We start from the raw sequence: 24,136 nt of genomic DNA on the forward strand, positions 1-24,136 counted from the left end.
GGGTTAAGGGATTCCTCTGTGACTCTACCTTAGCTCTTTTGACAATACAGCAATAAGAAGCAATTTGATTGGCCTGAAGTCCTCATGTGGCATAAGAAAATAATATAATGTAAAAATAGCCATACGGCCAAATAATATACAGAACCGATTGGTCTGCAGATCTGAATATGAACTTGTCTTTGATTCTTTCTCTTATTCAGTCCCTTATTTCAATGCCTTGCCAGTTTGTCACACCATACCTTTAAAAGTATATTTTAATAAATTAAAATACTTAAGGGAATCTCATTTTTCCTTTTATCTATGCATTTTACATAGCTGAGATTATACGTTATATATGCTTTTTTTTTGCCTTTTTCTCTTTAATTCTCATGCTATTGTATACTCTTTAAAATCATGATTTAAAATATATTTCTAAAAGTCTATCAGATGGATAGATCAAAATATGCTCTATTGTTTTTTATTGTTTAAACATTATATATTCTCAAGGCAGTTTTTTTTTCATGATATTTGTTGGATTCTACCTTTCCTTCCCACTTTCACACCTGTCACTTTTTCATATATGAATTATTAGAAAGGCTTCTTAAGTGGAAAGGAGGGAGGTTGCATGTATTAAATACTTTCTACGTCCTAAGCATTGGTGATTTACATACATTACTTTATAACAAGCTACCTAACATGCATCAGGCATTATTCTTATCACTTTACATTCATAGCTTTATTTCATCCCTGTAACATAAAGGTACGTTTTATTGCTCCCATTAGGAAAAATAAAAAACTACCAAGGGTTGGTAGCCTCACATGTGGCCCTCCTGCTTCCACTGTGTGCTTCAGCAAACCATCCTGTCCCCTAGTGTGACATTGCATTTCCCACAGCACTGAGCTTTTATGTGACTTTCCTTCTCGAGAAGGCCGTGACTCAACGTTTCCAACCGGTTACCCAAACGCCTCTGAGTAACGATTCCTCCTTAAGTCTCCATTCTTCATTCTTGAGACTTTCCAACATGGTCGGGCAAGTTTCCTTACTGCCCTGTGCTCATTTGGCATATTCCATTCCCTTGCTAATTAAAGTATAAATTACTCAAAGACAGGAACACTGTCTTTTACTTCGTGGCATTCACAGTACTGCCAAACACCATACTCACAGCGATGCTCCGTCAGTTTTTAGTGAGCTGAAAGTAAACCACATTTATTGGAATAAAATCACAAAGACGGGTGTCTACAGGTTGTTGCCCACCCGGAATTATTCTTTGTGATGATCCCGCAGTGATGCAGGCCGGTGGTTCTTACAGTGTGTCCACGGGCATCTCTGTGTGTCCACGGGCATCTTACAGTGTGTCCACGGGCATCATGTCATTGGCATCACCCTACAGCTTTCTAGAAGTACAACTTCGGTAGGCCCGATAAGTCAAAAACGCCAGGATCCAGTAATCTGTGTTTTAGCAAGCACTGCAGGTGATTCTGATACAAGCTCAAATGGGAAAGAACTGCATTAGGCCCAGTGAATTTAGAACAAAGCGTGATCCCCTAGTCCTACAAAATGGTGTCCATTAGCAACTGAGTAAACACCCTCCTGACCTGCGTTGACTAAAAACTAGTCATAGTTTGTCTGTTGTCTGTTCGTTTTCTAGAGTTATGTATGATGAAAGAAGTTCTCCACCAATTATTATTCTGTTACGGAAAAACACTGATGCTGGCCAGATATTTCAGAAATAAGTGTTTTTTGATATTATTGAGGTTAGCATTTCCCTGACTTTGAATTTCGTGGGGATTTTTTTTTCTTAAATTAGAAACGATGCATCATTACAGCTGTTTGAAATTTTAAGAGCGGTTGTTGGTTTTCCCCTCATTTTACAAGGAAAACAACAGTGGAACCATCTGTCTATTCCTTAAATAAAACAAGAGTTTAAAAAATTACATCATTCCTTTGAGTAATTCCAGAACAGTTCAGAGGGAGCTGTGGTAACAAATAAGACCAATAAGGACGGAAAGCAGGGCAGCTATGAATATTTACATGTCTTTAGAGAAAAAGCAGGCTTGTAGCTGCATGGCCACAAAATCTCCTCATTCCCTTTCACTTGCTTCAAAGGCATTCTGTGAAGTTTCCTTTTGATTCATAGGTCTTATGTGACTGCTTTTCTCTTTTGCTATTCAGGAGTAAGCTTGCTGATTCCCGCTGGGGCCATTCCCCAAGGGAGAGTCTACGAAATGTATGTGACTGTACACAGGAAAGAAAATATGAGGTAAATATGCTTTTTCTGGTGCGCTTGACTTTATCAATGTCTGACCTGGAGGAGAATTGTGCAATAGAAAGAATAAACCCAACATGTCTCGAGTGCCCTGCTTCTAGCATACCCTTTTTTCCCTAGACCTATAAAACGTCGGCTTCTCTTTATCTTTGAAGCTTCAGACACTTGTGCAGATCTTGAGTATGGGCCGAAGGCCAGAGATCTTTTCTCAAGTGGACATGTGGCCATTATAGCTGGAAAAATGGCCAGAAATGTGATCCTTAGATTGTCTGGAGAGATGTGTGGATAGACACAGAGAATCAGCTTCATGTGGCCTGGCTCAGGAATCCACCCCATCCCCATTACAGGGTTAAAGGTCACAAAGATTAGAAAGTCCCTTAACCTCTGGCCTGTCACCCCCACGTGAGCCTAGCATTTTATTCTAACCTGCGGGTTCTTCTTTTTGTAACTCTCCCTAACTTAAGCCTTATCAGCCTCCTTTTTAGGTTTAGCCTTATAAACTCCATATTGAGCCTTTCTAAATGCATCTAGGATTGATAGAAATTAGATTGAGTCAAAAGGCTTTGTTTTGAATGTATCATAGTCATAAAGATGAAGTTACTTTAAGTAAAAAATAACAAGAAGACTCTAAATGTCCTAAATCCAATTTTCAGTCTGGGCTTCTAACAAATCTAAGAATGGTCTCTCTTCGTTAGTTCCCACATAAAACATATGTAATAGTGCTTTAAGGTCTGACTGATTAATGCATCTGAAGTACACTGAGATCTTAAAATAAGACTTTGTTGAAATGAAGATCCTTACATGTAATTATCATTGTTTTTCCCAAGGGGAAAGGCATCGGCTCTCCAGCCCTGAGCTCCAGATACAAAGCATGAGTGATAAATGTCGAACTAGGTTATCATTATAACACATTATACCTTTTGTCTTCCCTCTCTCATCCTCAGAAAAACACCCATTTTTAGTCTTGTTCTTCAAAAGCCGAAAAGCTCTTTTATCATTCTCTCAGGTAGAGATACTGGCATTTATAATCCGGAGGACCCCGAACATTTTTTTCCTTGGGTGGTGTCCTTTCACCTACACAAGCACTAACCTAAGAAAATGATAAAGTTCCTTGAGCGTTATTCATGCCTTAAATTTGAGCAACAGAAAATTACTAAAAGGCTTGTATTTACTCACATCAAATATTCATTTTTTTTCATTCTCCATGCAAAGTAACATTCACAGACCCCGAGAGTGCCCTTCTGTTGCAACAGGAGAAATAAAGATCAGCAAACTCTAAGATCCCTTTATGTACTTTTTTCTTCTTTCTCTTGTCCTAAGTCAAGGTTTGCACTAAGTACATCCATCACTCAAGGCCTTTGCCAACATGGACATTTTGTTTAAACAGAAATGAGGGATGGCTTGTGCTTTATCCTCTGAAGCAGTGAGGTGTCTGGGTCTCTTACTGTCCATGTAATCACTGCTATCTTCAGCTGCAAATCAGGCCTTAAGGAGTGCTGCAGGGACGTGCTGAGGCTGAAAGATGTGTGCATTGTGTGACTGGTGTGGTTTTCCTTCCCATGGTGTGGCCAGCACCCTGGCAAGAATAATTGTGCATATGAGATGAAAGAAAGAGAAAACAAAAAATTGATAAAGCTAGACACTTCTGCTTTGAGTTTTCCTTTTCCTTCGACTCAAAAGAAAAGGAAAAACTATAAATCACTTCTTGCCGCCCATACTGCCTGAAGTTAGGTGCAGAGAGAATTACTCTGTTCAACTTGGTGTGCATCAGAGAAGTTCTGTTTATATAAATGAAGCTAGAGAAACCTCAAGATCTCAAAAGAAAACATGCACGAGAGACCATGAAACAAGGAACAAACACAAGAAGACGACTGTGTCAAATAACGAGCAGTTCTTCTCGTCACTTATTTTCCGTCGTTTAGGATATATTAATAATAGAATACATGGTACCATTTATTCACCATACTTTAACTTTCATTTATTTCCGCACTGCAACCCTGTGATGAGTTCCAATTTAAAGATTGAAAAACTAGGGCTCGGGGAAATCAAGTCACAGAGCCAATTTTTTCCCAGTCAAAAGCTGAGGGACGGCCGAATTCTCAGGCAGGTGATCTCACCGCGAAGCTTTTCTGCTCTGTCCCATGCCGTCCCTCTTTTACAGATAGCACCAAGACACTGCACCAAGCCTCTGCTTCTTACTGTGGTACAGTCTCGCACACAGTTTCTTACTCCTGCTCCCTGAAGACCCTTTCTATCCTCACACGATCTGAGACAGAACTTCTAACAGGGAAGACATTGGGAGGGCATCAGAAGCTATGAATGTTCCTTCAAGTCATTTATAGGACAATTTTGATCATTTTTCTCCATTTTCTTTCTCCCTGATTTCCCTTTATTGCATCCCAAACTGGGGATTTTTCCAGCTGGATGTTTTCCAGCTGGTCATCTGCTGATGTGAACTGTCTAAAGGGAGGCGTGAACTTAATTACGTGTGGCAGAGTGGATATGACAAGGGGGCCTTATCATTACTGAATGTGCTCTAAGAGAAAACCCTGAATGGCAGATGAGCAGCCCAAATGAGCTGCAGCGATGGGACACGCTGTCTCTGACAAGGGAGCAAATCTGTAAGGGCGTGCTCATGATTTCTACCTCTCCTGCTTTACACATCTCGGAAGACGCCACAAAGCGTCTGTTTCCCCTGTGGATACAATTTCCATGATTAATGGCACTAACGTGGACCTTTTTGCCTTGTTTCCAGTAGTAGTTTAAAAAAAAAAAAATGAGTCTGACTCAGACTGAAATTTTGCTCTTTGTCATTTCTTATTGAAAAATAATTGGAATTAAAAATATCAATGTTAATTGCCCTTTTCTCTGTATTCTGCCCTTGCTTAGCAATACTCTCAAAAGGCCAGAAAGTCAACTTAGACATTCCACATATGAAGGTAAAAAGAACTTTTTTGGGAAACCGTGGGGAGCCATGGAAGGTCTCTGAGCAGCCAAGCAATAAGAGAATAACAGTGCGTTTTAAAGATTGATCTGGTGAGGTAGGCTGGATGAGTTAGTTGGTGGAGGGAACAGGAAGACTCCCTGAAGGCCGGCTGCCTGGTTGGGCTATGGCAATAAATTAGGTGTGAAGGGGGAACGGGGAAGGGAAGAACCAGGCCTGAGTCTGGAGGATGGAAAGTGAAATATATTTCAGAAAGAAGATTTCACCACCGGTCAGAAGTGTCACAAAAGAGTAATGAAACACAAAGGATAGGTGTAGGAACCAAGCCTTGGGCACTGGGAAAATTGTGAGCGCAAGTGGTTCAAGGAGGAAGGACAAATTCTGAGCTAAATGTGGGCAGCGTGCGCGGGTAGGGATATGGGATTCACGCCGGAGATGCGGATGGGGAGTCACCAGTGGGTGGATCCTCTGAGGGTTAAAAATGCAGAGGCAGAAAGTAGAGACCGAAGGAAAGAGCTTCAGGAAATATTCCTATTAAAGTTTGGATGTGATGAGCAAAACGAAATAGAACGTGGAAGGAAAAGGCAGATCAACACAGAGTTTACATCTGGTGTGGTGCTTCTACTGAGTGGCTATGCAATGAATATTTTTCAATGAAAGAATGAATGACTGGAAGTATTATAGAACAATCAAACGTAAAGAGATGTTCAAGATGAAAGAAGTGGTTGACATAGGTATACGTAAAATTAAAATGTACAGAAAAAGAAGAATAAAAGAAATCATTGGGGCACCTGGGTGGTTCAGTCAGTTAAGCGTCTGATCTTGGTTTCAGCTCAGGTCATGATCTCACAGTTCAGTTCCTAGGTTCAAGCCCCACATCAGGTTCTGCCCTGAAAGTGTGGAGCCTCCTTGGGATTTCTCTCTCGCTCTCTCTCCCTGCGCCTCCCCAGCTTGCTCTCTCTCTTTCTCATAAATAAATAAATAAACAAACAAACAAAAAATTTAAAAAAAAAAAAAAGAAGAAATCATTGGATTTGTCAACTGCAGGACGTTGGCGTAGAAGAGTTCAAGGTGTGAGTTAGTGGCGAGGCAATGTAAACTATCTATCATATATAGGTACCGAATATAAATAATAAAGTAGTATGTTAGGATAGCGGGCCAAAATTCTCTTATGTAAGTAACCATATAGCAGAAAGTTTTGATTTATTTTAACATGTTTTTGGAAGTTGGTAAAACAGTATTTGACATTATTATTTCTCAGTGAAACTCAATGGCATTCCGCTTTTGAGTCCTCAAGTCCTTATTTGAGCATACAGCCGTATAAAAGGCTACAGGTATAGGGGGAAGAGAGTGGAGTGCAGGCATATATAAATCTTATTTTCTCACTGCTCTCCACGGTGTTCATATACTGCAATCTTACTTATAAAGAAATGATTTCAGGTGATTTATGAAAACACAGTCTTTTCAATGGGAGGGAAAAAAAAAACTTGTAAATAAGTAGGTTGAGAAAATGAGAAAAATTAAGATTTGAAAAGATAACAAAGTCAGGTAAGCAGTTAAAGTATAAAACATTTGGTGCAATTCCCAGCATATTTCCTGGTAATAGGTCATGAATTTACTATTCCGAACCTTTCAAGAGGGGAATGTGGTAAGTGATAAAATCCATGTGTCCATGAGGAAAAAATATGCCCAAGAGAAGCTCAATTATTTCTCCCTTCATTCCACATAAAGAAGACATTTTTTGTTAATACAATTAACAACATCCTTAAATTGAAATAGCAATGAGTTTTCATAGGACTCCTGGTAGTGTCCCTCAATGTAAGTAGATGGTATAAGGCCCAAGTATAAATTCAGTAAAATAATTCCTCAAGGACTCATCAATTCAGTCAGAGCACGATACTTAGCTGTTGTGGCTTAATCCAGGGATAGATTCTGGCTTGTCTGGGGAAATGGTGGCACGCCCTTCAGAGTGGCTTCCATAAATATTTTTTTTTGCTCAATTGAGCTTTTGATAGCAAGTGAGTTAGATATTCCCTGTCAGATACCTAGAGTGCAAATATTTCAAGTTGCCAGTTATATGTGAAACCGTGTGCTTCAAAAGGCAGCTGAGCCTCGGCGGGGGGGGGGGGGGGGGGGGGGGGGGAGGGTGGCGGTGGGATTGTCACCCTGAGGGACCTGACAAAAGACATGTATGTTACTAGAAAGCATCTTGTCTCCACACAGAGGTGGATGGAGACAGATTCTCTTCAAGAAGTAATTTTAGGCTTGCTCTTGCAAATAGACCGAAAAAAGTCTCAAGGCCCTGAACCCTGATAAGTAACCCAAAATATACCACTGTGTGAAAGAAACCAAATCACTTGTGTTTGAAATCTAGCTTTGCCTGTTACTAGTTTTGAGGCCGTAGGCAAGTGTGTGAATGTCTCCAGATTTCAGTTTTTCTCTTGTGGAAAAAGAAGTATTACACATACTTATCCTGATTCCCTTGCAGGTGTGCCATGAGCAGCAAATGCAATTGCTTTTATGAAAGTTTTCTAAATTGTGCACTTCTGTGTAGGAGAAGTTCTCCTCACGGATAACAGCAAGCAAAGGATGAGAAAATCTCTCTGACAGGAAACTAAAACACTTCTCTGAGGGCTTTGTCCTAGAGGCTTCAGAACCCATCCAGCATTTCCTATGATAGTATCCTCACTGGACTTTGAAAAGCCTTTGAAACTTTAATTATTGTTCATTACTAAATTTCTACTTAATTGCTGCTTCTGCAGCTAATTTTTGCTTTGTGCTCATTTCCATGTCATCTGCCGTTAATATGTATAGAATGTTTACTAAATATCTCAGATCACTCATGAGACATATAGGAGTGAAGCCCGTTGCAAAAAAACATGGGTCAGGCTTATTTATATTTAATTTCTACTAGCTTTGTTTTATGTATTGTAATATTCGTGCTTAATGTGGATTTAAACACTCTGACCTTTGGTTTCACAGAGTTAAATCTTAATCTTCCCTCAATCATTCCACAGAGTTAAATCTTAATCTTCCCTCAATCACTCCTTCCATATAGGCTTGGAAATGTTTCCAATTTCAACACCCCTTCTTTCATCTTGAAAACGAAAAGATTCTTATCATTATTTCTTCTTTGTTTTTCATTCCCTGTTATGGATTCCGCTTCACCACTTCCCTATTCATTACATTCTTGCACCTCACTGGGTTAATAAATTCTTTTGACACCTACTGCCCCTTCCTTCCCTTGCTATCCCTCCCTCAAGAATGGTGCCCATCAATATTGCATGCCAGGGGTGTGCTTGGAGAGTACAGGTCTGACAGCTCCCCAACCCAGCAGGGAGGCTTCTCCCTTCTGTTCCAACTCAGTGATGAGAAGAACCCCTCCTCTTTCTGCCTCAAGCACCGGCTGCTAACAGCAGACTGAGGGGCAGATGTTTCCAATCTCCAACTATATAGCAAGGACCACTTGAAATGGATTCCACTTAAGTCTCCTTCCTTAAAAGTTTAATGCCTACTTCTCAAGGTACACTTGTGACCAAAAGGTAAGAGTTGTGCTCACAAAAATGTAGTCACTGTTTTTTGTTTTGGTTGTGTTATTTTGTTGCCATGGTAGGAAAAGTAGAATTAGCAAGGTTATCGCTTAGGACCGATAGTATAATATCAGCTATGCCACAATGAAAGCAAAACGTCACTCATGTACTAAGAAAATGAATTTCAGACTGGAATGAAGGAAGAAAAACTGGGTTAAGAGGAAATGAAAACTAAGGGATGAAGCGGATGATAAAGACTTCTCAAGCTGCCAATAACCTTATTATTCCCAAAAGTACATTTCCAAGTACTTGGATAACTTTAGATTCAATAAAAATGTGCTGTTATTCAGTGAGGATGGAGATGATGTTAAAAGACAAAGGAGATAAAAGTTGCTTTTACTTTCTAAATAGGAAGAAAGAAAACCCTTAAGTTGGTGAGATCCTAATGACATTTTAGAATGAGAGGAGGGAGGGATAGCCCAGTTTTATTAAGGAGAAAATACGTCAAACTATAATTGAGTTCTTAGAACTGAGGATAATACTTGTCAGGAGCTAAGGACTCTAAGATTTGACGTTACCTTGGCTGCCACAGTCTGGTGGATGTTGATAGATGACACAGTACTTCTGGGCCAGAGACAAAGGACAGTTTGTTACAGCAATAACACTGTCCAGAGTTTTGTCATTTTTGTGCCAGTTCACAAAACCCCAGTGCCAGAAGGGAGATGCAGAGAGGGTCAGATGATCTGTACACACTCAGTGGGTGCCTTCCAGGAAGGACCTCTGAGCTTGGAGAACATGGATTTTTTTTATAATGGGAAGTGGATGTGGTTGCCTTGTACTCTAGAGACCAGCACTATTATTGTTGCCTTCCAAGGTGATTGCTATGCAATCGCCTTGAAGAGACATGCAGGAACATGAAAGATCCATGGAGAACTGTCTTCCAACAGTATATAAAATATGTATATTATAAATTAAAGATGTATATATATTTATATATAAAAATATCAAACAGCTGTTGTCATTCATTGAGTTTTAAATTAGGGTAGGCCATAGATTTAAGCTAACTTCTAGATTGTGTAGTATATTCATAGATTAACCATAGATGAGGAAAAAAAATCCTAAAGGAAAATCCTTCTCAAGTGGCCATCACAATTATACAGGAATTTGATATGTCCCTTATAATATCCACGTGAATGAATGGAAAGATGTGAACTGGACAATGTATATTTTAATTGGTTTATATTTGGCTAAACCAGAAAATTCAAATTATTGATGTCAGACTAGAAAGAGGTTTCAAGTAGTATGTTTAAAAAGGTCTTTATCTTTGCCCTCTTCTTGTACTACAATGTCAACAGTGATTGGAACGAGAAGATAAGTGGCAGGCAAATCAGCTCTACAGAGGATGAAAGACTAGAAGAGATAGCCTATACTTGGAGAAAAGACAGTGTTAAGAAATACATACCCTGAAATTTTCTCTGAAACTGTTAAGGTGAAATTAAATAACCAAATGTAAATTTCTGTACATATGTTCAAAAGCCATTGCTGCAACCACAAAACTGTAGAGACTTAGCCTAAGAGCCTTTCATGTTATGAATACACAGAGTAGTTAGCTTTAACAAATAACTTAACCTCCTTGGGGCTTCATTGCCTCATTTTATAAAGGAAATGCTTTATATTATCTCCATCTTCCTCTGTAACTCAAGCCTGCAATAACATTTATAAATAATTATTTGATTGAAAACAACCTAAGGCAACAATTTTGTTAGGCATTGATATAACTATGTATTCCAAATCAAGGAAAATAGGAGCCCCGCTATGCTGCCTACTTGAGTATAATATTCACTTCCAGATGCTTTACTTTAGTGAAGACATAGGAACACCAATGGACATCTATATAACGATGAAGGTAGAAATATAGGGAGATATCTGGAAACCATGCTTTTCTAGTTAAAGTTAAAAAACTGAGAATGTTTGGTCTAAAATAAAGAAGACTTTCTAGAGGCATCATAGCAATCTCTAAATATTTGAAAGGCTCTCATGCTGAAGTGGAGAGAAAGCAGGCCAAAGATATGTGGAAAGAAGGATCAGGAAGGCAAATTGTATTTCTCCTAAGAACGTTTTGTAGGTTTGAATCGATAATATATGAGGTGACCCTCAATAGTAGTGGAGTACCATTTTGGATGTGTCTACAGCACCAGCCACAAGCCAGCATATTGTAGAGAGGCTCCTACTTTGTATGGAAGGTGGTGCTTGTTGACCCCAGGGGTCCTGCCTCCTCTGAAACACTCAGCTCATGATCTCTTATCCACACTATTCTGACAGAGTAGTTTTGAGTATTGTGTTGAGAAGGCATTGGCGTTAGTCCCCATGCTAGCACTTGTTAGTTTTAAGACTTTGGGCAGTCTGCCCCATGCTGGGACTACTTGCTCACATATCAGCTTTGGGTTAATTTATCCATTTATTTGTTGATTACAATCTTGTTAGGGAAATGACTGAAGAAAGTTAAAAAAAAAATGTGGAAATAAAGAATTTGGATCTTTGGGGCACCTGGGTGGCTCAGTCAGCTGAGAGTCGAACTTCAGCTCAGGTCATGATCTCAGTCTGTGAGCTCGAGCCCCGCGTCGAGCTCTGTGCTGACAGCTCAGAGCCTGGAGCCTGCTTCAGATTCTGTGTCTCCCTCTCTCTGCCCCTCCGCTGCTCTCACTCTGTCTCTTTCTCAAAAATAAATAAACATTAAAAAAAAATTAGATCTTTGAGGTTCTTTCCACCCCGATTCTCTGAGTATGAAGTATACACGTAGAAATATTTCATTTTAAATTCTAGAACTATAGAACACAGTTCTGTATTCTGCCTGGTCATATGTGAAAGAATGAATCTGCTTTACTAGCCTGAATTATCCCTGAAAGTCATCTGGAAGAAATTTAGCTCTAGGATGTCCTTACTCTGAAGTGATTTTTTTTTTTTTGAAGTATTTTTCAAGTTAGGTCCTAAAAATAAATTAAAAGTATTTAAAACCCTGTGAGAGTAATGGCAAGTATTATCAGAAAAGATGGTTGTGGGGTCATCAGGCTGGCTCAGTCAGTTGAGCATCTGACTCTTGATTTCAGCTCATGTCATGATCTCACAGTTCATGGTATTGAGCCCCACATTGGACTTTGAGCTGACAGCACAGAGCCTGCTTGGGCTTCTCTCTCTCCCCTTCTCTCTGGCCCTGCCTCTCTTTCTCTCGCTCCTTCTCTCTCTCAAATAAATAAATAAATTTTTTAATTAAAAAAAAAAAAAGGATGGTTGTGTAACCTCATAAGGACTCTATTCCTTCCTGTTCCATCCTGAAAGTATCTGCACATGAATTCAAAGAAAATTACCAAAGGCAGGTCTGTCTGTGTCTGGGGGAAGGGGATCAAAGAGACACTGGCAAATTCACTGTTGTCATAAATTTCTCCAGTCTTGAAGATGAAAGTATTGGTATAAAGGACATGTCTTCCCATGTGATTCTGCCTCTGCACCCTCCCCCACCCCCGCAAAAATCCCAAGAAGAAACACTTTGCACAACTTCAGATCTAAAATCTCAATGAATACATAGTACATACATGCTATGGAAATGTCACTCATGCCAATCTCTGCTCTTCTTCTAGGCCACCCATGGAAGACACTCAGACACTCTTGACCCCTGTGGTGAGCTGTGGGCCTCCGGGAGCCCTGCTGACCCGCCCCGTCATCCTCACTATGCATCACTGTGCAGATCCCAATACTGAGGACTGGAAGATACAGCTCAAGAACCAGGCAGCACAGGGGCAGTGGGAGGTGAGCTTCTGTTGGGATAAAGATGGAACACAAGAGCAATTCATTTAGATAAACTGGAGTAATTATGGGAAAGTTTTTGTTTTTAAAGCAGAACATGAATGGAATTTTAGCTTATACTCAAAAAGACAGAGAGAGGCAGAGAGTATGAGAAGGAAGGAAGAAGGAAAGACTATTTCTTGAATGCTTTAGCTACTGATGGGTAGGCACAGTGAAAATGATGGTCAAGCATTGGCTAACTTCTAAGGAAAGTACACTTGAGAGCCTTGCACAAGTCCCCCTTGGAACATACATACAGTGTATTGGGAAGGGAAATATATATATATATATATATATATATATATATATATATATATATTTTAATTTGCCGGTAAAGAAACATTGCAACTGGGTCAGAAAATGGTAGGCATTGTAGACATATACCCGGAATATAGTTCTTCTGAACTTAACTTGGGGAAACAGAAAAACAATGCATTCCTGAAGCTCCACTAGAATGAAGAACACCCGTGACATCTTGGCTATGTGTGTCTGTTGCCATCATAACCTGTTAAGGACAGTGCCTTAAACAGATCCTGTTCTTTTCAGCAGAACCCTTCCATCAGCACTTGAAGTTACATGCAAATGAATTTGTTATATTTACCATGACCACTTTATACATAATACCTTAAAAAAAAAAAAAAAGCTTGCATGTTTTCATATTATCCCTTGGAAAGACAGTACCTGTTGTTTAAGTGGAAAATAGCCATATTAAAAATCACATTTTAGAGTATTCTTGAGAAAGCATATTTCAGGAATATATCAAAAAATGTCTAATAGTTTTGAAAGCTACCACTGTATTTTGTGTCACCATTACAAAATATCCAATCCATAAGTATTAGATACATTGTGATTACTTATGGTATTTTTCTTTTAGGAAAGAAATTTTCAGAAAAAAATTTATGCGAAGATTCAGATTCAAGCCTTCAGTATTTTAGGGAAAAGTAGTGTTTGAGTTAGAAGGGTATCCCAGGGATTATTCTAATTTCCTTTCTGTGGACATGTTCCCTTGGCCACATGATGGGATCACTCCTTACCAGAGGGCTGAAAGTCCAGGACTGAAGTCTAGGGGTAAACTTTATGTTGAGTTATGACCAGACTTAACCAGATTTAACCTCAATTCCATTTAAGCTTGAAATGATTTATCTCAAAAACATCCCAACGTCTTAATCTCCAGTGATCCTAAATTGTGTGCACAATTCTCTGTTTAATGCCCTAATACGATGTCTATTTATGGACTTGAGTAATGATAACAGTAGCAAGAACAATAAAATGAAATGAAGAGACAAGAAGAGTAAAAGAGGGCTATGCTTAAGAATAGACTCTTACACTGGTGAGGTTGTGGAGAAACAGGAACCCTCTTGCACTCTTGGTGGGAATGCAAACTGGTGCAGCCGCTCTGGAAAACAGTGTGGAGGCTCCTCAAAAAATTAAAAATAGAACTACCCTATGACCCAGCAATAGCACTACTAGGAATCTCCCCAAGGGATACAGGAGTGCTGATGCATAGGGGCACATGTACCCCAATGTTTATGGCAGCACTTTCAACAATAGCCAAATTATGGAAAGAGCCTAAATGTCCATCAACTGATGAATGGATAAAGAAATTGTGGTTTATATACACAATGGAATACTACTTGGCAATGAGAAAGAATAAAATCTGGCCTTTTGTAGCAATGTAGATGGAACTGGAGAGTATTATGCTAAGTGAAACAAGCCAGGCAGAGCAAGACAGATACCATATGTTTTCACTCATATGTGGATCTTGAGAAACGTAACAGAAGACCATGGGGGAGGGGGAGGAGGAGAGGGAGGGGGAAAAAAGTTACAGAGACGGAGGGAGGCAAACCATAAGAGACTCTTAAGGACTATAAACAAACCAAGGGTAGATGGGGGGGGGGGAGAGGGGAAAGTGGATGATGGGCAAGGAGGAGGGCACTTGTTGGGATGAGCACTGGGTGTTGTATGGAAACCAATTTGACAATAAATTATGTTTAAAAAAAAAAGAATACACTCTTATGCCTGTGGCAGGGACGTGGAGCATCTTTATTCCTGACTGTATCTTACTGGAGGCTTTCTGTAACATGCTCATTGGATGATATTTGAGGCTTACCCTCACCTTGCTGGGAGGGCGGCGGGGGGAAGCACTTCTTTCCATGTGTCCTTTCGGGGCTAAAATAAACCTGAAGGTGCTGAATTTCTCTCTTTGCCAGTTCAGTGTAAGTTTCATCTTGGAGTACAGGTTCAGTTGAAGAAATAATTTCATGAATGGTATTCAGCCCAACTCCTACTATAGCTCAGTTGATGTTGTAAGATCTAACTAATAAACAACCACCCCAGGCGGCTACTTCTTTCATATCGTTGAGACTCAATTTATGATGACACAGCCATTCATTTTTTGGACAAAAACCCATTTGCTCACCATGAGCCAGGCCCACTGAGCTATAGTGGGAATCAAAGCAGATACAGTTCCTGCCTCTGTGAACATTAAGTAGCCTAGTGCAGAGGCAGAATCATGCCCACATATGTATTTTAATCTCACTCATATGAAGTTTTCTTTTAAATGTGAATTAATTAAAAGTTGGAAAATTTCACGTAAAACTTTGAACTTCCAGAGTCTCTTGAAAGATTCCAGGCTGTTTTCTCACTGGGCCTACATTCCTGCATAGCTGTGATGAGCTGAAACAAGTGGGAACTGAGCTCTTTAGACAGACTTGTGCTCTGCTTTACCAGAATCTCCTCCACTCCCTACTGTCTTCTGCCTTACCTGCCGCACTTATTCCTAATAGCTGGCTGCCCTGGGAGGCATGCGGAATTGTGACCCTTAGGTTATGAGTCCTACACTTGGTCTTTCAGATGATTTCTTCCGTGGCCTGAGTCATTCGGATAAATCAAAACTTGGTTGAGTTAGTAACTGTTTTAACAATATTCGTCACTTGTATTTATTTTTACTTCTTGCTAAATATTTTCAAAAACTAAAAGGATAGGCTCTTTAACCAGAGAGATGTGTCTTAAAGGCATCGAGTTTACTACGTTGTACTTTCCGTGGAGTCCAGTAGCCCAGGTTATTGAGGAAAAGCAGTGTATCTTTTTGAAAAGTAACTGGTGGGTGAGTTTGGAAGAACACAGTAGAATGGTAATGTGTAATTCTTTAATCTCTCTAAATCTTTTCAAACCCCTAGATTTTGGGGGGAAAACCTATTACACTATAATGACATTGAAATAAAACAGTACTTTTGGAAACAATAAGAAACTTAGAGATTAAAACATTACATTCTCAATAAATAAATAAATAAATAAAACATTAAATTCTCAGACATAAGTAATAAACTCAGGTACACTGAAATGAGGAGGATAACTAATGGATTTCTTTTGGAATTTTATGTTGATTCCAGTGAGGTAGATTCTCAGATCAAAAATGCTAACTAGAGGGCCAACGAAATAAAGAATATTGGCAGTATGAAGGCAAGGGGATGTAAGGGAGAGAATGATTAGAATGGAAAAAGAGCTACATTAAAGCCTGAGAGTGACAAAAACAACTCCCCCCCCCCAAAAAAAAGAAACAAAAAAAAAAAACAAAAAAAAAAAACGAGAAAAGGATGAGCAAACCTTAGCAGAAGAGGTCCTGTTCTATCTGCCATACTGGCCACCATCATGGCGGCCAGCAGAACCCACAGTAGCTCAACCACAGCTCCTTCCTTCTTGTCCTGCAGGATGTGGTTGTGGTTGGGGAGGAAAACTTCACTACCCCCTGCTACATTCAGCTGGATACAGAGGCTTGCCACCTCCTCACAGAGAACCTAAGCACCTACGCCCTGGTGGGGCAGTCCACCACCAAAGCTGCCGCAAAGCGCCTGAAGCTGGCCATCTTTGGACCACTCTGCTGCTCGTCTCTGGAGTACAGTGTTCGAGTCTACTGTCTGGATGACACCCAGGATGCCCTGAAGGTAAATAGCTCCTGAATGACCCTCCTTCTTTCCCCTCGCACTGAAGCCAAGGTTTGGTGTGGCAGCACCCACCCAGAGACCATGTGTACCTGTTTGTGCACCTCAGTACGCAGACACAAGTATCCGGCCCCAAAAGATGCAGTTTAAAAAAAAAAATAAACATTTCTCTGAGGCCATGCTGACAAATGAGTGGTTTTCCATTGTGCTGATTCCTCCCAAGGGCTACTTTTGTTTACCTTCCTTGATTTCCTTTAATGAAAAATTTAGAAGAAGTAGGAGAATTTGGCAACGAGACGTGGATGGTAAATAATCTGCTTCCATGTTTATCTCAGCTGTGTGCTTCCTATAAAAGGAATTGGCGTAATTGCTCACACTGTATGTTCCTCTTGTGTGCCACTTCATTTATATGCTTTCCCATTCTTTTTATGAGGACTGTGAGAAAGAGGGTTAGCATTTGACAACAGGCTGCTGCTTTGCAGAATAAATGAGCTTAATTCCTGGTGCTATTATTGCAATTCATTTTATCCCATTTGAAGCTTTAAAGGATATCGTAAGTGCCTTTGAAGAAGTTATGATCTGGAAGGAGGCATAAAAGAAGTCTGCCAAGGACTGGGAGACAAGTCTGAGTCTGATAAATGCTATAGATGAATGCAGGTTCTGTGGGAGTTCAGGAGGGGGGAGGGGATTATATTATTTTGAGGAGATCTGACAAGGAGCTAACATTTGAATTGGGCCCAAATGAAAGGTAGGGTTTCACCAGCATAGTGGGAAAAAATACAAACTTTCTAGGTGAAGGGAACAGCACGAAGAAACACAGGACAGTAAATACAGATCCCATACTAGCATATTATTTCCAGTAAGCCTCAAATGACAGGTAAGAGTTTTATTGAGATGGACTTCAACTTCCAGAGAGAGGAGTTGCGATTCAGTGTCCTGAGTTATTGGAGAGGAAGTGGAGAGATTGAAACCAACAAAAGACATGATCAGAAATATATGTTAGAAATATTAGTGCGAAGGGTCACCTGGACGGCTCAGTCCATTTAGCATCTAACTCTTGATTTCCACTCTAGTCATGATCTCACCAACCATGAGATCGAGCCCCAAGTCAGGCTTTGTGATGACAGTGTGGAGCCTACTAGCGATTCTCTGTCTCTCCCCGTCCTTCCCCCACTGTCCCTCTCTCACTCTCTCTCTCAAAATAGATAAATAAAACTTAAAAAAAAAAAAAGAAATATTAGTCTGACATCAGCAGAAAGATAGAGCCAAGAAGAAAAGCACGGTAGATCTGGGCTGATAGCAGAAGAGTGAGGAGAGGGGAATAGGTGTGGAAGGTCCTGTTCAAGTAACTCCTGTTACTTGACCAGCAATGAATGGTGACCAGCAATGAATGGACCAGCAATGAATGGAGAAGATCCAGTCTGCCTCTCAGTAATAGTAACACACCTATGGGGGAAGTAGCTTTGGGGTGTGGCTCTGGTGACTTTACTTTTGGAATATTGAGCTAGAGGTATGAATTAGACATCAGGACAAAGATGCCCAAGGGACAGTTAGAAATGTGTGTGTGACTCTCTGGACAGAGAGCAGATCCTGAAGTAGAGACTCAGGAACCAACTCTACAGTACTCATATTTGTCATCCCTGTGATCAGGGAGACTATCAAGGGAGAGCAGAGAGATACGTTAAACGACATTGTTAAAAAGAACACGCATTTCTGACAACTTCCTATGTGCTGGGCATGGTTGTAAATGTTTATTAACTCATTTAATCTTCACAACAACCCTGTATGATACCATTAACCCCATTTTTTCGGATGTTCAATTGAGGGCACAGAAAAATTAAGCGATTTGCTCTAGGTCACACAGCTGTTGAGTGGAGAGAGCAGGCTTCACACCTGAGCAGGGGGCTGCAGTCTAGGCTTCGCCCCTAATGTGGGTTGTTGGAGGAGCCACACCCTAGAAAACAGAGACCAAGGGGAGCCCTGCCATTGCCAGGGGTGAGGAAGGGAAGCCAGCAGAGGAGCTATTGAAGGATGAGCACTCAGGGGAGGAAAAGGAGAAGTGGGAGAAAATGTGTCAAGGAAAAAAAAACAGGGGAAGAATTTTTGTTGTTGTTGAAATTTCAAAGTATTTTCTTCTGGAGTTTCCATCCAGAAAGTAGTTCTGGGTCATGAAACCTGAGTGTTGCAGGTTGGGTCCATGGAGGGGATGAGACACAGGATGTTTTTGATGGCTGACCTTGTAGGAGTTTCTGATGCTGAATAAATGATGTGAACATGCAGCTGTAGTGTGAAACTTATGGTTCTTTTATATTCCTTGCAGATGTGATACTTCTGACGCACTGTCAGGGTGGAAATCATCCTAGGCTTAAATTCTTTCACAGGGAAAACTGTATTTGTAGGGAGCCATGGGATCTGATTAAGGCATGTCTTGTAACAATTCTCGGAAAAACCATTGTAAAAAGCATACCATAGAAGATCTACATCATATTTGAAATGTTTGATACATATTTTATATTCATACACATAGTTCTTATACTTAGGACCTTTCTTGACCTTTCTTCCCAACAGAAACATGCAAATCCATGCCAAAAAAGTAATAATTCAGTAAAACTATTTTAATTGTTTTAATTAGTGGAAAGAGATGCAAATGGTCAACACTGAAAAAGATTGACAAACAGGATTAAGCAGTAAAAACAACCCAAGAGCAGTTTGAATCATGGTCAGTGCTTTCCAAATAGACATTTATGAATTCTCAGTAGCTGGGGATCCAGCACTTAGCCTGAAACAAATATGAATAATGGATAAGGCTTTCTTGCACCTCATGGCCTTTTAATAATGCAGAAATACCAAAATCCTAGTTATAGGTAAAGGGTCTATCCAACATACTGAAGAGACAATTAGTTCAGTCCCAGCAACACTGCCTAACACCCACGCTTGAATTGGAACCTTGGGGCTCATTTTCAGAAAGGCCCTTTGTTACCTGAATTTTGCCTTCTTGGCACCCTGCCTACTGGTGTTCCCCAGCAGTCTCTGCTCTCTCCCTGCTTCTGTAACCATCATTGCCCATAAATACTCTCTTCTGCATCGCCCTTTCCAAACACCTCCTCCTGCTGCTGGCCCACCCGCTCCCCGCTCACACCCTTCCTAAGTCAGTAGTTCTGCATCCCACATATATAGGAATCAGTTGGGGAGCTTTAAAAAAAGACTTGCTCCGGGGGTGCCTGGTGGTTCAGTTGGCTAAGCGTCCAACTCTTGATTTAGGCTCAGGTTATGATCTCATGATTTGTGAGCCCCACATCAGGCTCCATCCTGGCAGTGCAGAGCCTGCTTGGGATACTCTCCCTCTCTCTCTGCCCCTCCAGTGCTCGCTCTCTCTCTCGAAATAAACTTAAAAAAAAAAAAAAAAAAAAAAGACTCGCTCTGGGGTCCCAACCCAAAGGCTCTGATCTAGTTGGTCTGGGTATTGGGGTTTTTTTTTCAACACTCCCTGGGTTATTCTGTTGTGCGGCCAAGATTAAGAACTATTATCCTAAACACTTCCATGGATCTTTTTGGAACTTTAATCCTCTTAAGAACAAACTCTCCTACACCCTTTGAATCATCCTCTCCACTCTTCGTTCACCTACTCACATTAAGGGCAACTGGATCTTCCCCGTCACATGGCATCCCTCATAATCTCCATGGTGAAGACCACACCCTCTAAGTAACCACAAGGCATAAAGGAAGAGTTCCAGTACTTCTCCTACCCCATGATCACTTCTGGGGCATTGTTCTGCTCGCTGGGTTGACTTTTTCTACTGCTATTCTCATTCTGTTACTCTGTTACTCATGACCTATTTCAGTTCCTTAGCCCCCAATCTCCTGGTACCTATCTCCAGCCTAGCAGTACCTGCCTCATGGTCTTTCTGCCCACTCATTTTATTCCTATCAATCTCTCAGATTCAAAGTCACCACTAATCACAGTTTTTTGCCCAAAGTTATGCTGGTAACCTTGACATCATCCCACATTATCTGTCCGCCGGTTTAGGCATGCTGTGGATTTTACCCTCATTAACATCTCCACCTGCCAAGATCCCCACCTGCGAAGCTCCATGTTTCTGACCACAATATCTGACCTTCCATCTCTCGAACACAAAGGGCATGCAGGCCACCTTTGATTCTTAAGGAAGACCTCCCTCAAACTCCTCTGGTGGCCTGGTTCACAGACCCTCCTCTGTTCTTACCCAGATCTCCAGGAAACTCACCTCCACTCTAAATCTCTTGCCAACTGGAGCTACAGTAGATTTTTCTGATTCCACAGCTAAAGATGACTGCCCCTGAACAAGCCCTCCCGTTCTCCCTCCAGGTTGTTGAGTTGCTCTGAAAATGATAGATTTCTGCTTGAGTCTCTGCTACTCTCAAGATGGCTGCCCTAAGCTTTCCCTTTCTTCTTGTCCACACTCCTTTCATTTATCCCTTCTTGACTCACCACTTTTCACATAGCGCTTCTCCCAGGTCTTCCCTGCTCTCTCCAAGTCCCTGATTATATGGCAACCCCTCCGTCCTTTGCAGTGACCCGACTCCTACTGCACCACTCAAGGGACACTCCTTTAGCTCCTGTCCTTTCCTCTTCAAACCTTTTATTTCAACCTCTCTTTATCCCATCTGGGTTCTGATGAAAAGGAGCTCTGCTTCCTTGCTTGTGCTTTAATCCAACTCCTCTACCCCCGTCCATCTCCAGCGCAGCAAATGGTGCCCGAAAGTGGGTCTCCCCAGACTTGATATTTTCTTATAGCTACCACTGTGTGCTGGGGATTTCTCCTGAACGGCAGAAGCCCTCCCAGAATGTTGGACTGGGTCAGAGAGGGAGCTCAGCAGAGGACATTCTCAGGGGTTCAGAACTCTACAGTCTGGAGAGCTATTAGAGAAAACTGTAGCTGGATGTCTGGAAGTGAACACATCTAGAATATTCGTTCCCACTCTTTTATCATATGTGCTTATACTGTCTATGTGGATGGGGAGCAAAAAAAAAAAAAAAAAGGAGACCACCACATCAGTCAGTCTCAAGCAACCCTGATGCATCCTTTCATGTCCCCACCTAGCTCTTTGAGTTCGGTAGCCTTGGTGACAATTTCCCTGAGTTTTGTTAAGCCCACAGCAGAAATGGTCACCTGAAGCTTAAAAGCTGTGTTTAACAATTCAGAAGCATTGCTGAGAATCAGGATGCTAAAGGTGAGTGCCAGAGTAAAAGTCAAGGCTGCTGGGAGACAGGGCGTTCTTTCATGTACCTTTCAGGTGGATTTTTCTCCCGTGCAAGTGCTCAAAGGAACAGGGAGAGCAATGTGCAGGTTGAATTCATGTAGAGAGACAAAGATGCTATGAACTGTGAAAATGGCTTAGAGGCAATTCTGTGCCCACACAGAGAGGTCCTGTCTATTGTAAAGATTGAGTTGGGCCACAGATCAGTTTTTGTTTCCCTCCTCTTCATGTGATTAAAGTAATGATATTGGTGTTTTCCTCCCATTATTTACAAAGACTTAAATCCTCATATCAAAAGACCAGAAATTAGGGGCTCCTGGGTGGCTTAGTCTGTTAAGCATCTGATTCTGGCTCAGGTCATGATCTCACAGTTTGTGGGTTCGAGCCCCATGTCAGGCTCTGTGCTGACAGCTCAGAGCCTAGAGCTGCTTCAGATTCTGTGTCTCCCTCTCTTTCTGCCCCTCCCCCATTTGCACTCTCTCTCTTTCTCAAATATAAATAAACATTAAAAATTTTTTTCTTAAAAGACCAGAAAATAATAGAGAACAAGATGATATTTGGGTAAGTTTTAAAACACAGAGAAGTCCACAACTATGTGGAAATAAGTCATTTCTGTCCCACTGTCCTGAATTACAATTCTGAAAATACAATTTCTGAGAGATTTATACTAAACCCTGAGATTCAGAACCTAAAAGAAGAGTTATTTGTATACATTATGGGCCACATATGATGCTTCTGGAATTTCTGACAAATGTATTTGACAAATGAATTTCTGACCAAATATGTAAATTAACATAAGCCGCTCGCTTCATGTAGTCATTTGGCATAGACTCTTGGGATTTCTTCAGCTTTCACATACCCCAATTCAGGCTGCGGTCTAGTATAGAAACTCTGTGAACTCTCATATTATGTGGAAAAGAAGAGAAAATGAAAGAAATACTGATAATGAAAAGAAGTAGGAAATCTAGTCGAGGGCTATGCGATCGATACTCAGTATCTTGGGCTGCAGTTGGAGACACTATCCTGGAAAAGCTTTTGTTTTCATCCTGGAACCTGGTGCCTTCCACTGTCCTTCTGATGCCCCCTTCACTGCAGCTGTGACCCCACACAACCCAGAACACCTCAAGCCTGTCTCTTCTGGGCTTATGAAGGCTGGCCCTCTGTTGAATTGGCCCCATTAGCCTTCTCTTTTCTTTCGGTTCCCTCAACCTCAAAACTAACATGACCCATGTTTATACTTTAAGGATGCTGGCCTATGCAATTAAATTAATATATTTGTACATGTAACACAAGTATTAGATAATACCAGAAAATGTAATAAGGTTACAAATGTGTTTTTCCTTTTTTCTTTCTTTTTTTTTCTTTCTTTCTTTCCTTCTGTATGGAAGGAAATGTGGTGCGGTAGGGAAACTTGGGTGAGGCTGGCTAAGCCTCTTGGTTCTGCCCTTCCTCAGGTCTGTGGCTCTGGTCATTGAACTCGACCTCTTTAACAGTCATTTGCTGTACATCACGCACCTTTACAAGATTCAAGGAGATCAAAGTTATTAAATTTCCTAGCACAAAACAGATATTTGATGATGTTCATTATCCCTAGATGGGCATCTGGATATAACGGTATTTTAAAGATAATGGCTCAGTGAAGATATTAAATCTAATCATGATGTAATTGTGGGGTGAGTTTCAGGTTTGTCATCAAGCTATTTGGTCAGCCCTAGGGACAGGGATCTTTTGGGTGAATCTAAATTTACTGAATCTTAATTACCTTCTCATGAGACTGGGCCCTGGCCCTATCATATATTTTGGAAATGACCTGCCACATTGAATTTATTTTTTGAGAAAGAGAAAGAAGAGAGAGAGAAGATAAAAGTCATTATAGGCAGTATAAAGGCCCCCAAAGATACCTGTACACAATATTCAGAACCTATAAATATGTTACCTTACATGGCTAAAGGGACTTCACAAATATGATTAAGGGTATGAACTTCAAGATGAAGAGATTATCCTGGATTTTCTGGGTGGGTCTAATCTAATTACATGGTGCTTAAAAGTGGGGAACTTTAGGGGGCACCTGAATGAATGGCTCAGTCAGTTGAGTGTCCGACTTCGACTCAGGTCATGATCTCAAGATTTGTGAGTTAGGTTTGTGAGTTTGAGCCCCGCTGAGCTTGCCGCTGTCAGCACAGAGCCTGCTTAGGATCTTTTGTTTCCATCTCTCTGCCCCTCCCCCACTCGTGCTCTCTCTCCCTCAAAAAATAATAAACCATTAAAAATTTTTTAAATGGTTTATTTATTATTGAGAGAGAGAGAGAGAGAGAGAGAGAGAGACGGAGCATGAACAAGGGAGGGGCAGAATTCACACAGAATTCACACAGAATGTGAAGCAGGCTCCAAGCTCTG

General features: G+C 40.8%; 1 protein-coding gene across 2 annotated transcripts in view; it reads left to right on the top strand.

Moving 5' to 3' along the window:
- The window catches only part of UNC5C (unc-5 netrin receptor C), a 362,776-nt gene that overhangs the window by 315,363 nt on the left and 23,277 nt on the right, over nt 1-24,136 (top strand). For both annotated transcript variants that reach the window (XM_045472350.1, XM_045472359.1), the window contains 3 exons: nt 2,153-2,240; nt 12,356-12,524; nt 16,271-16,504. In XM_045472350.1, coding sequence (XP_045328306.1) covers nt 2,153-2,240; nt 12,356-12,524; nt 16,271-16,504 — 491 coding nt within the window. The remainder of the gene's footprint in view (nt 1-2,152; nt 2,241-12,355; nt 12,525-16,270; nt 16,505-24,136) is intronic.

This window comes from Leopardus geoffroyi, chromosome B1 (genome assembly GCF_018350155.1).
Source record: "Leopardus geoffroyi isolate Oge1 chromosome B1, O.geoffroyi_Oge1_pat1.0, whole genome shotgun sequence".
Classification (NCBI taxonomy): Eukaryota; Metazoa; Chordata; class Mammalia; order Carnivora; family Felidae; genus Leopardus; species Leopardus geoffroyi.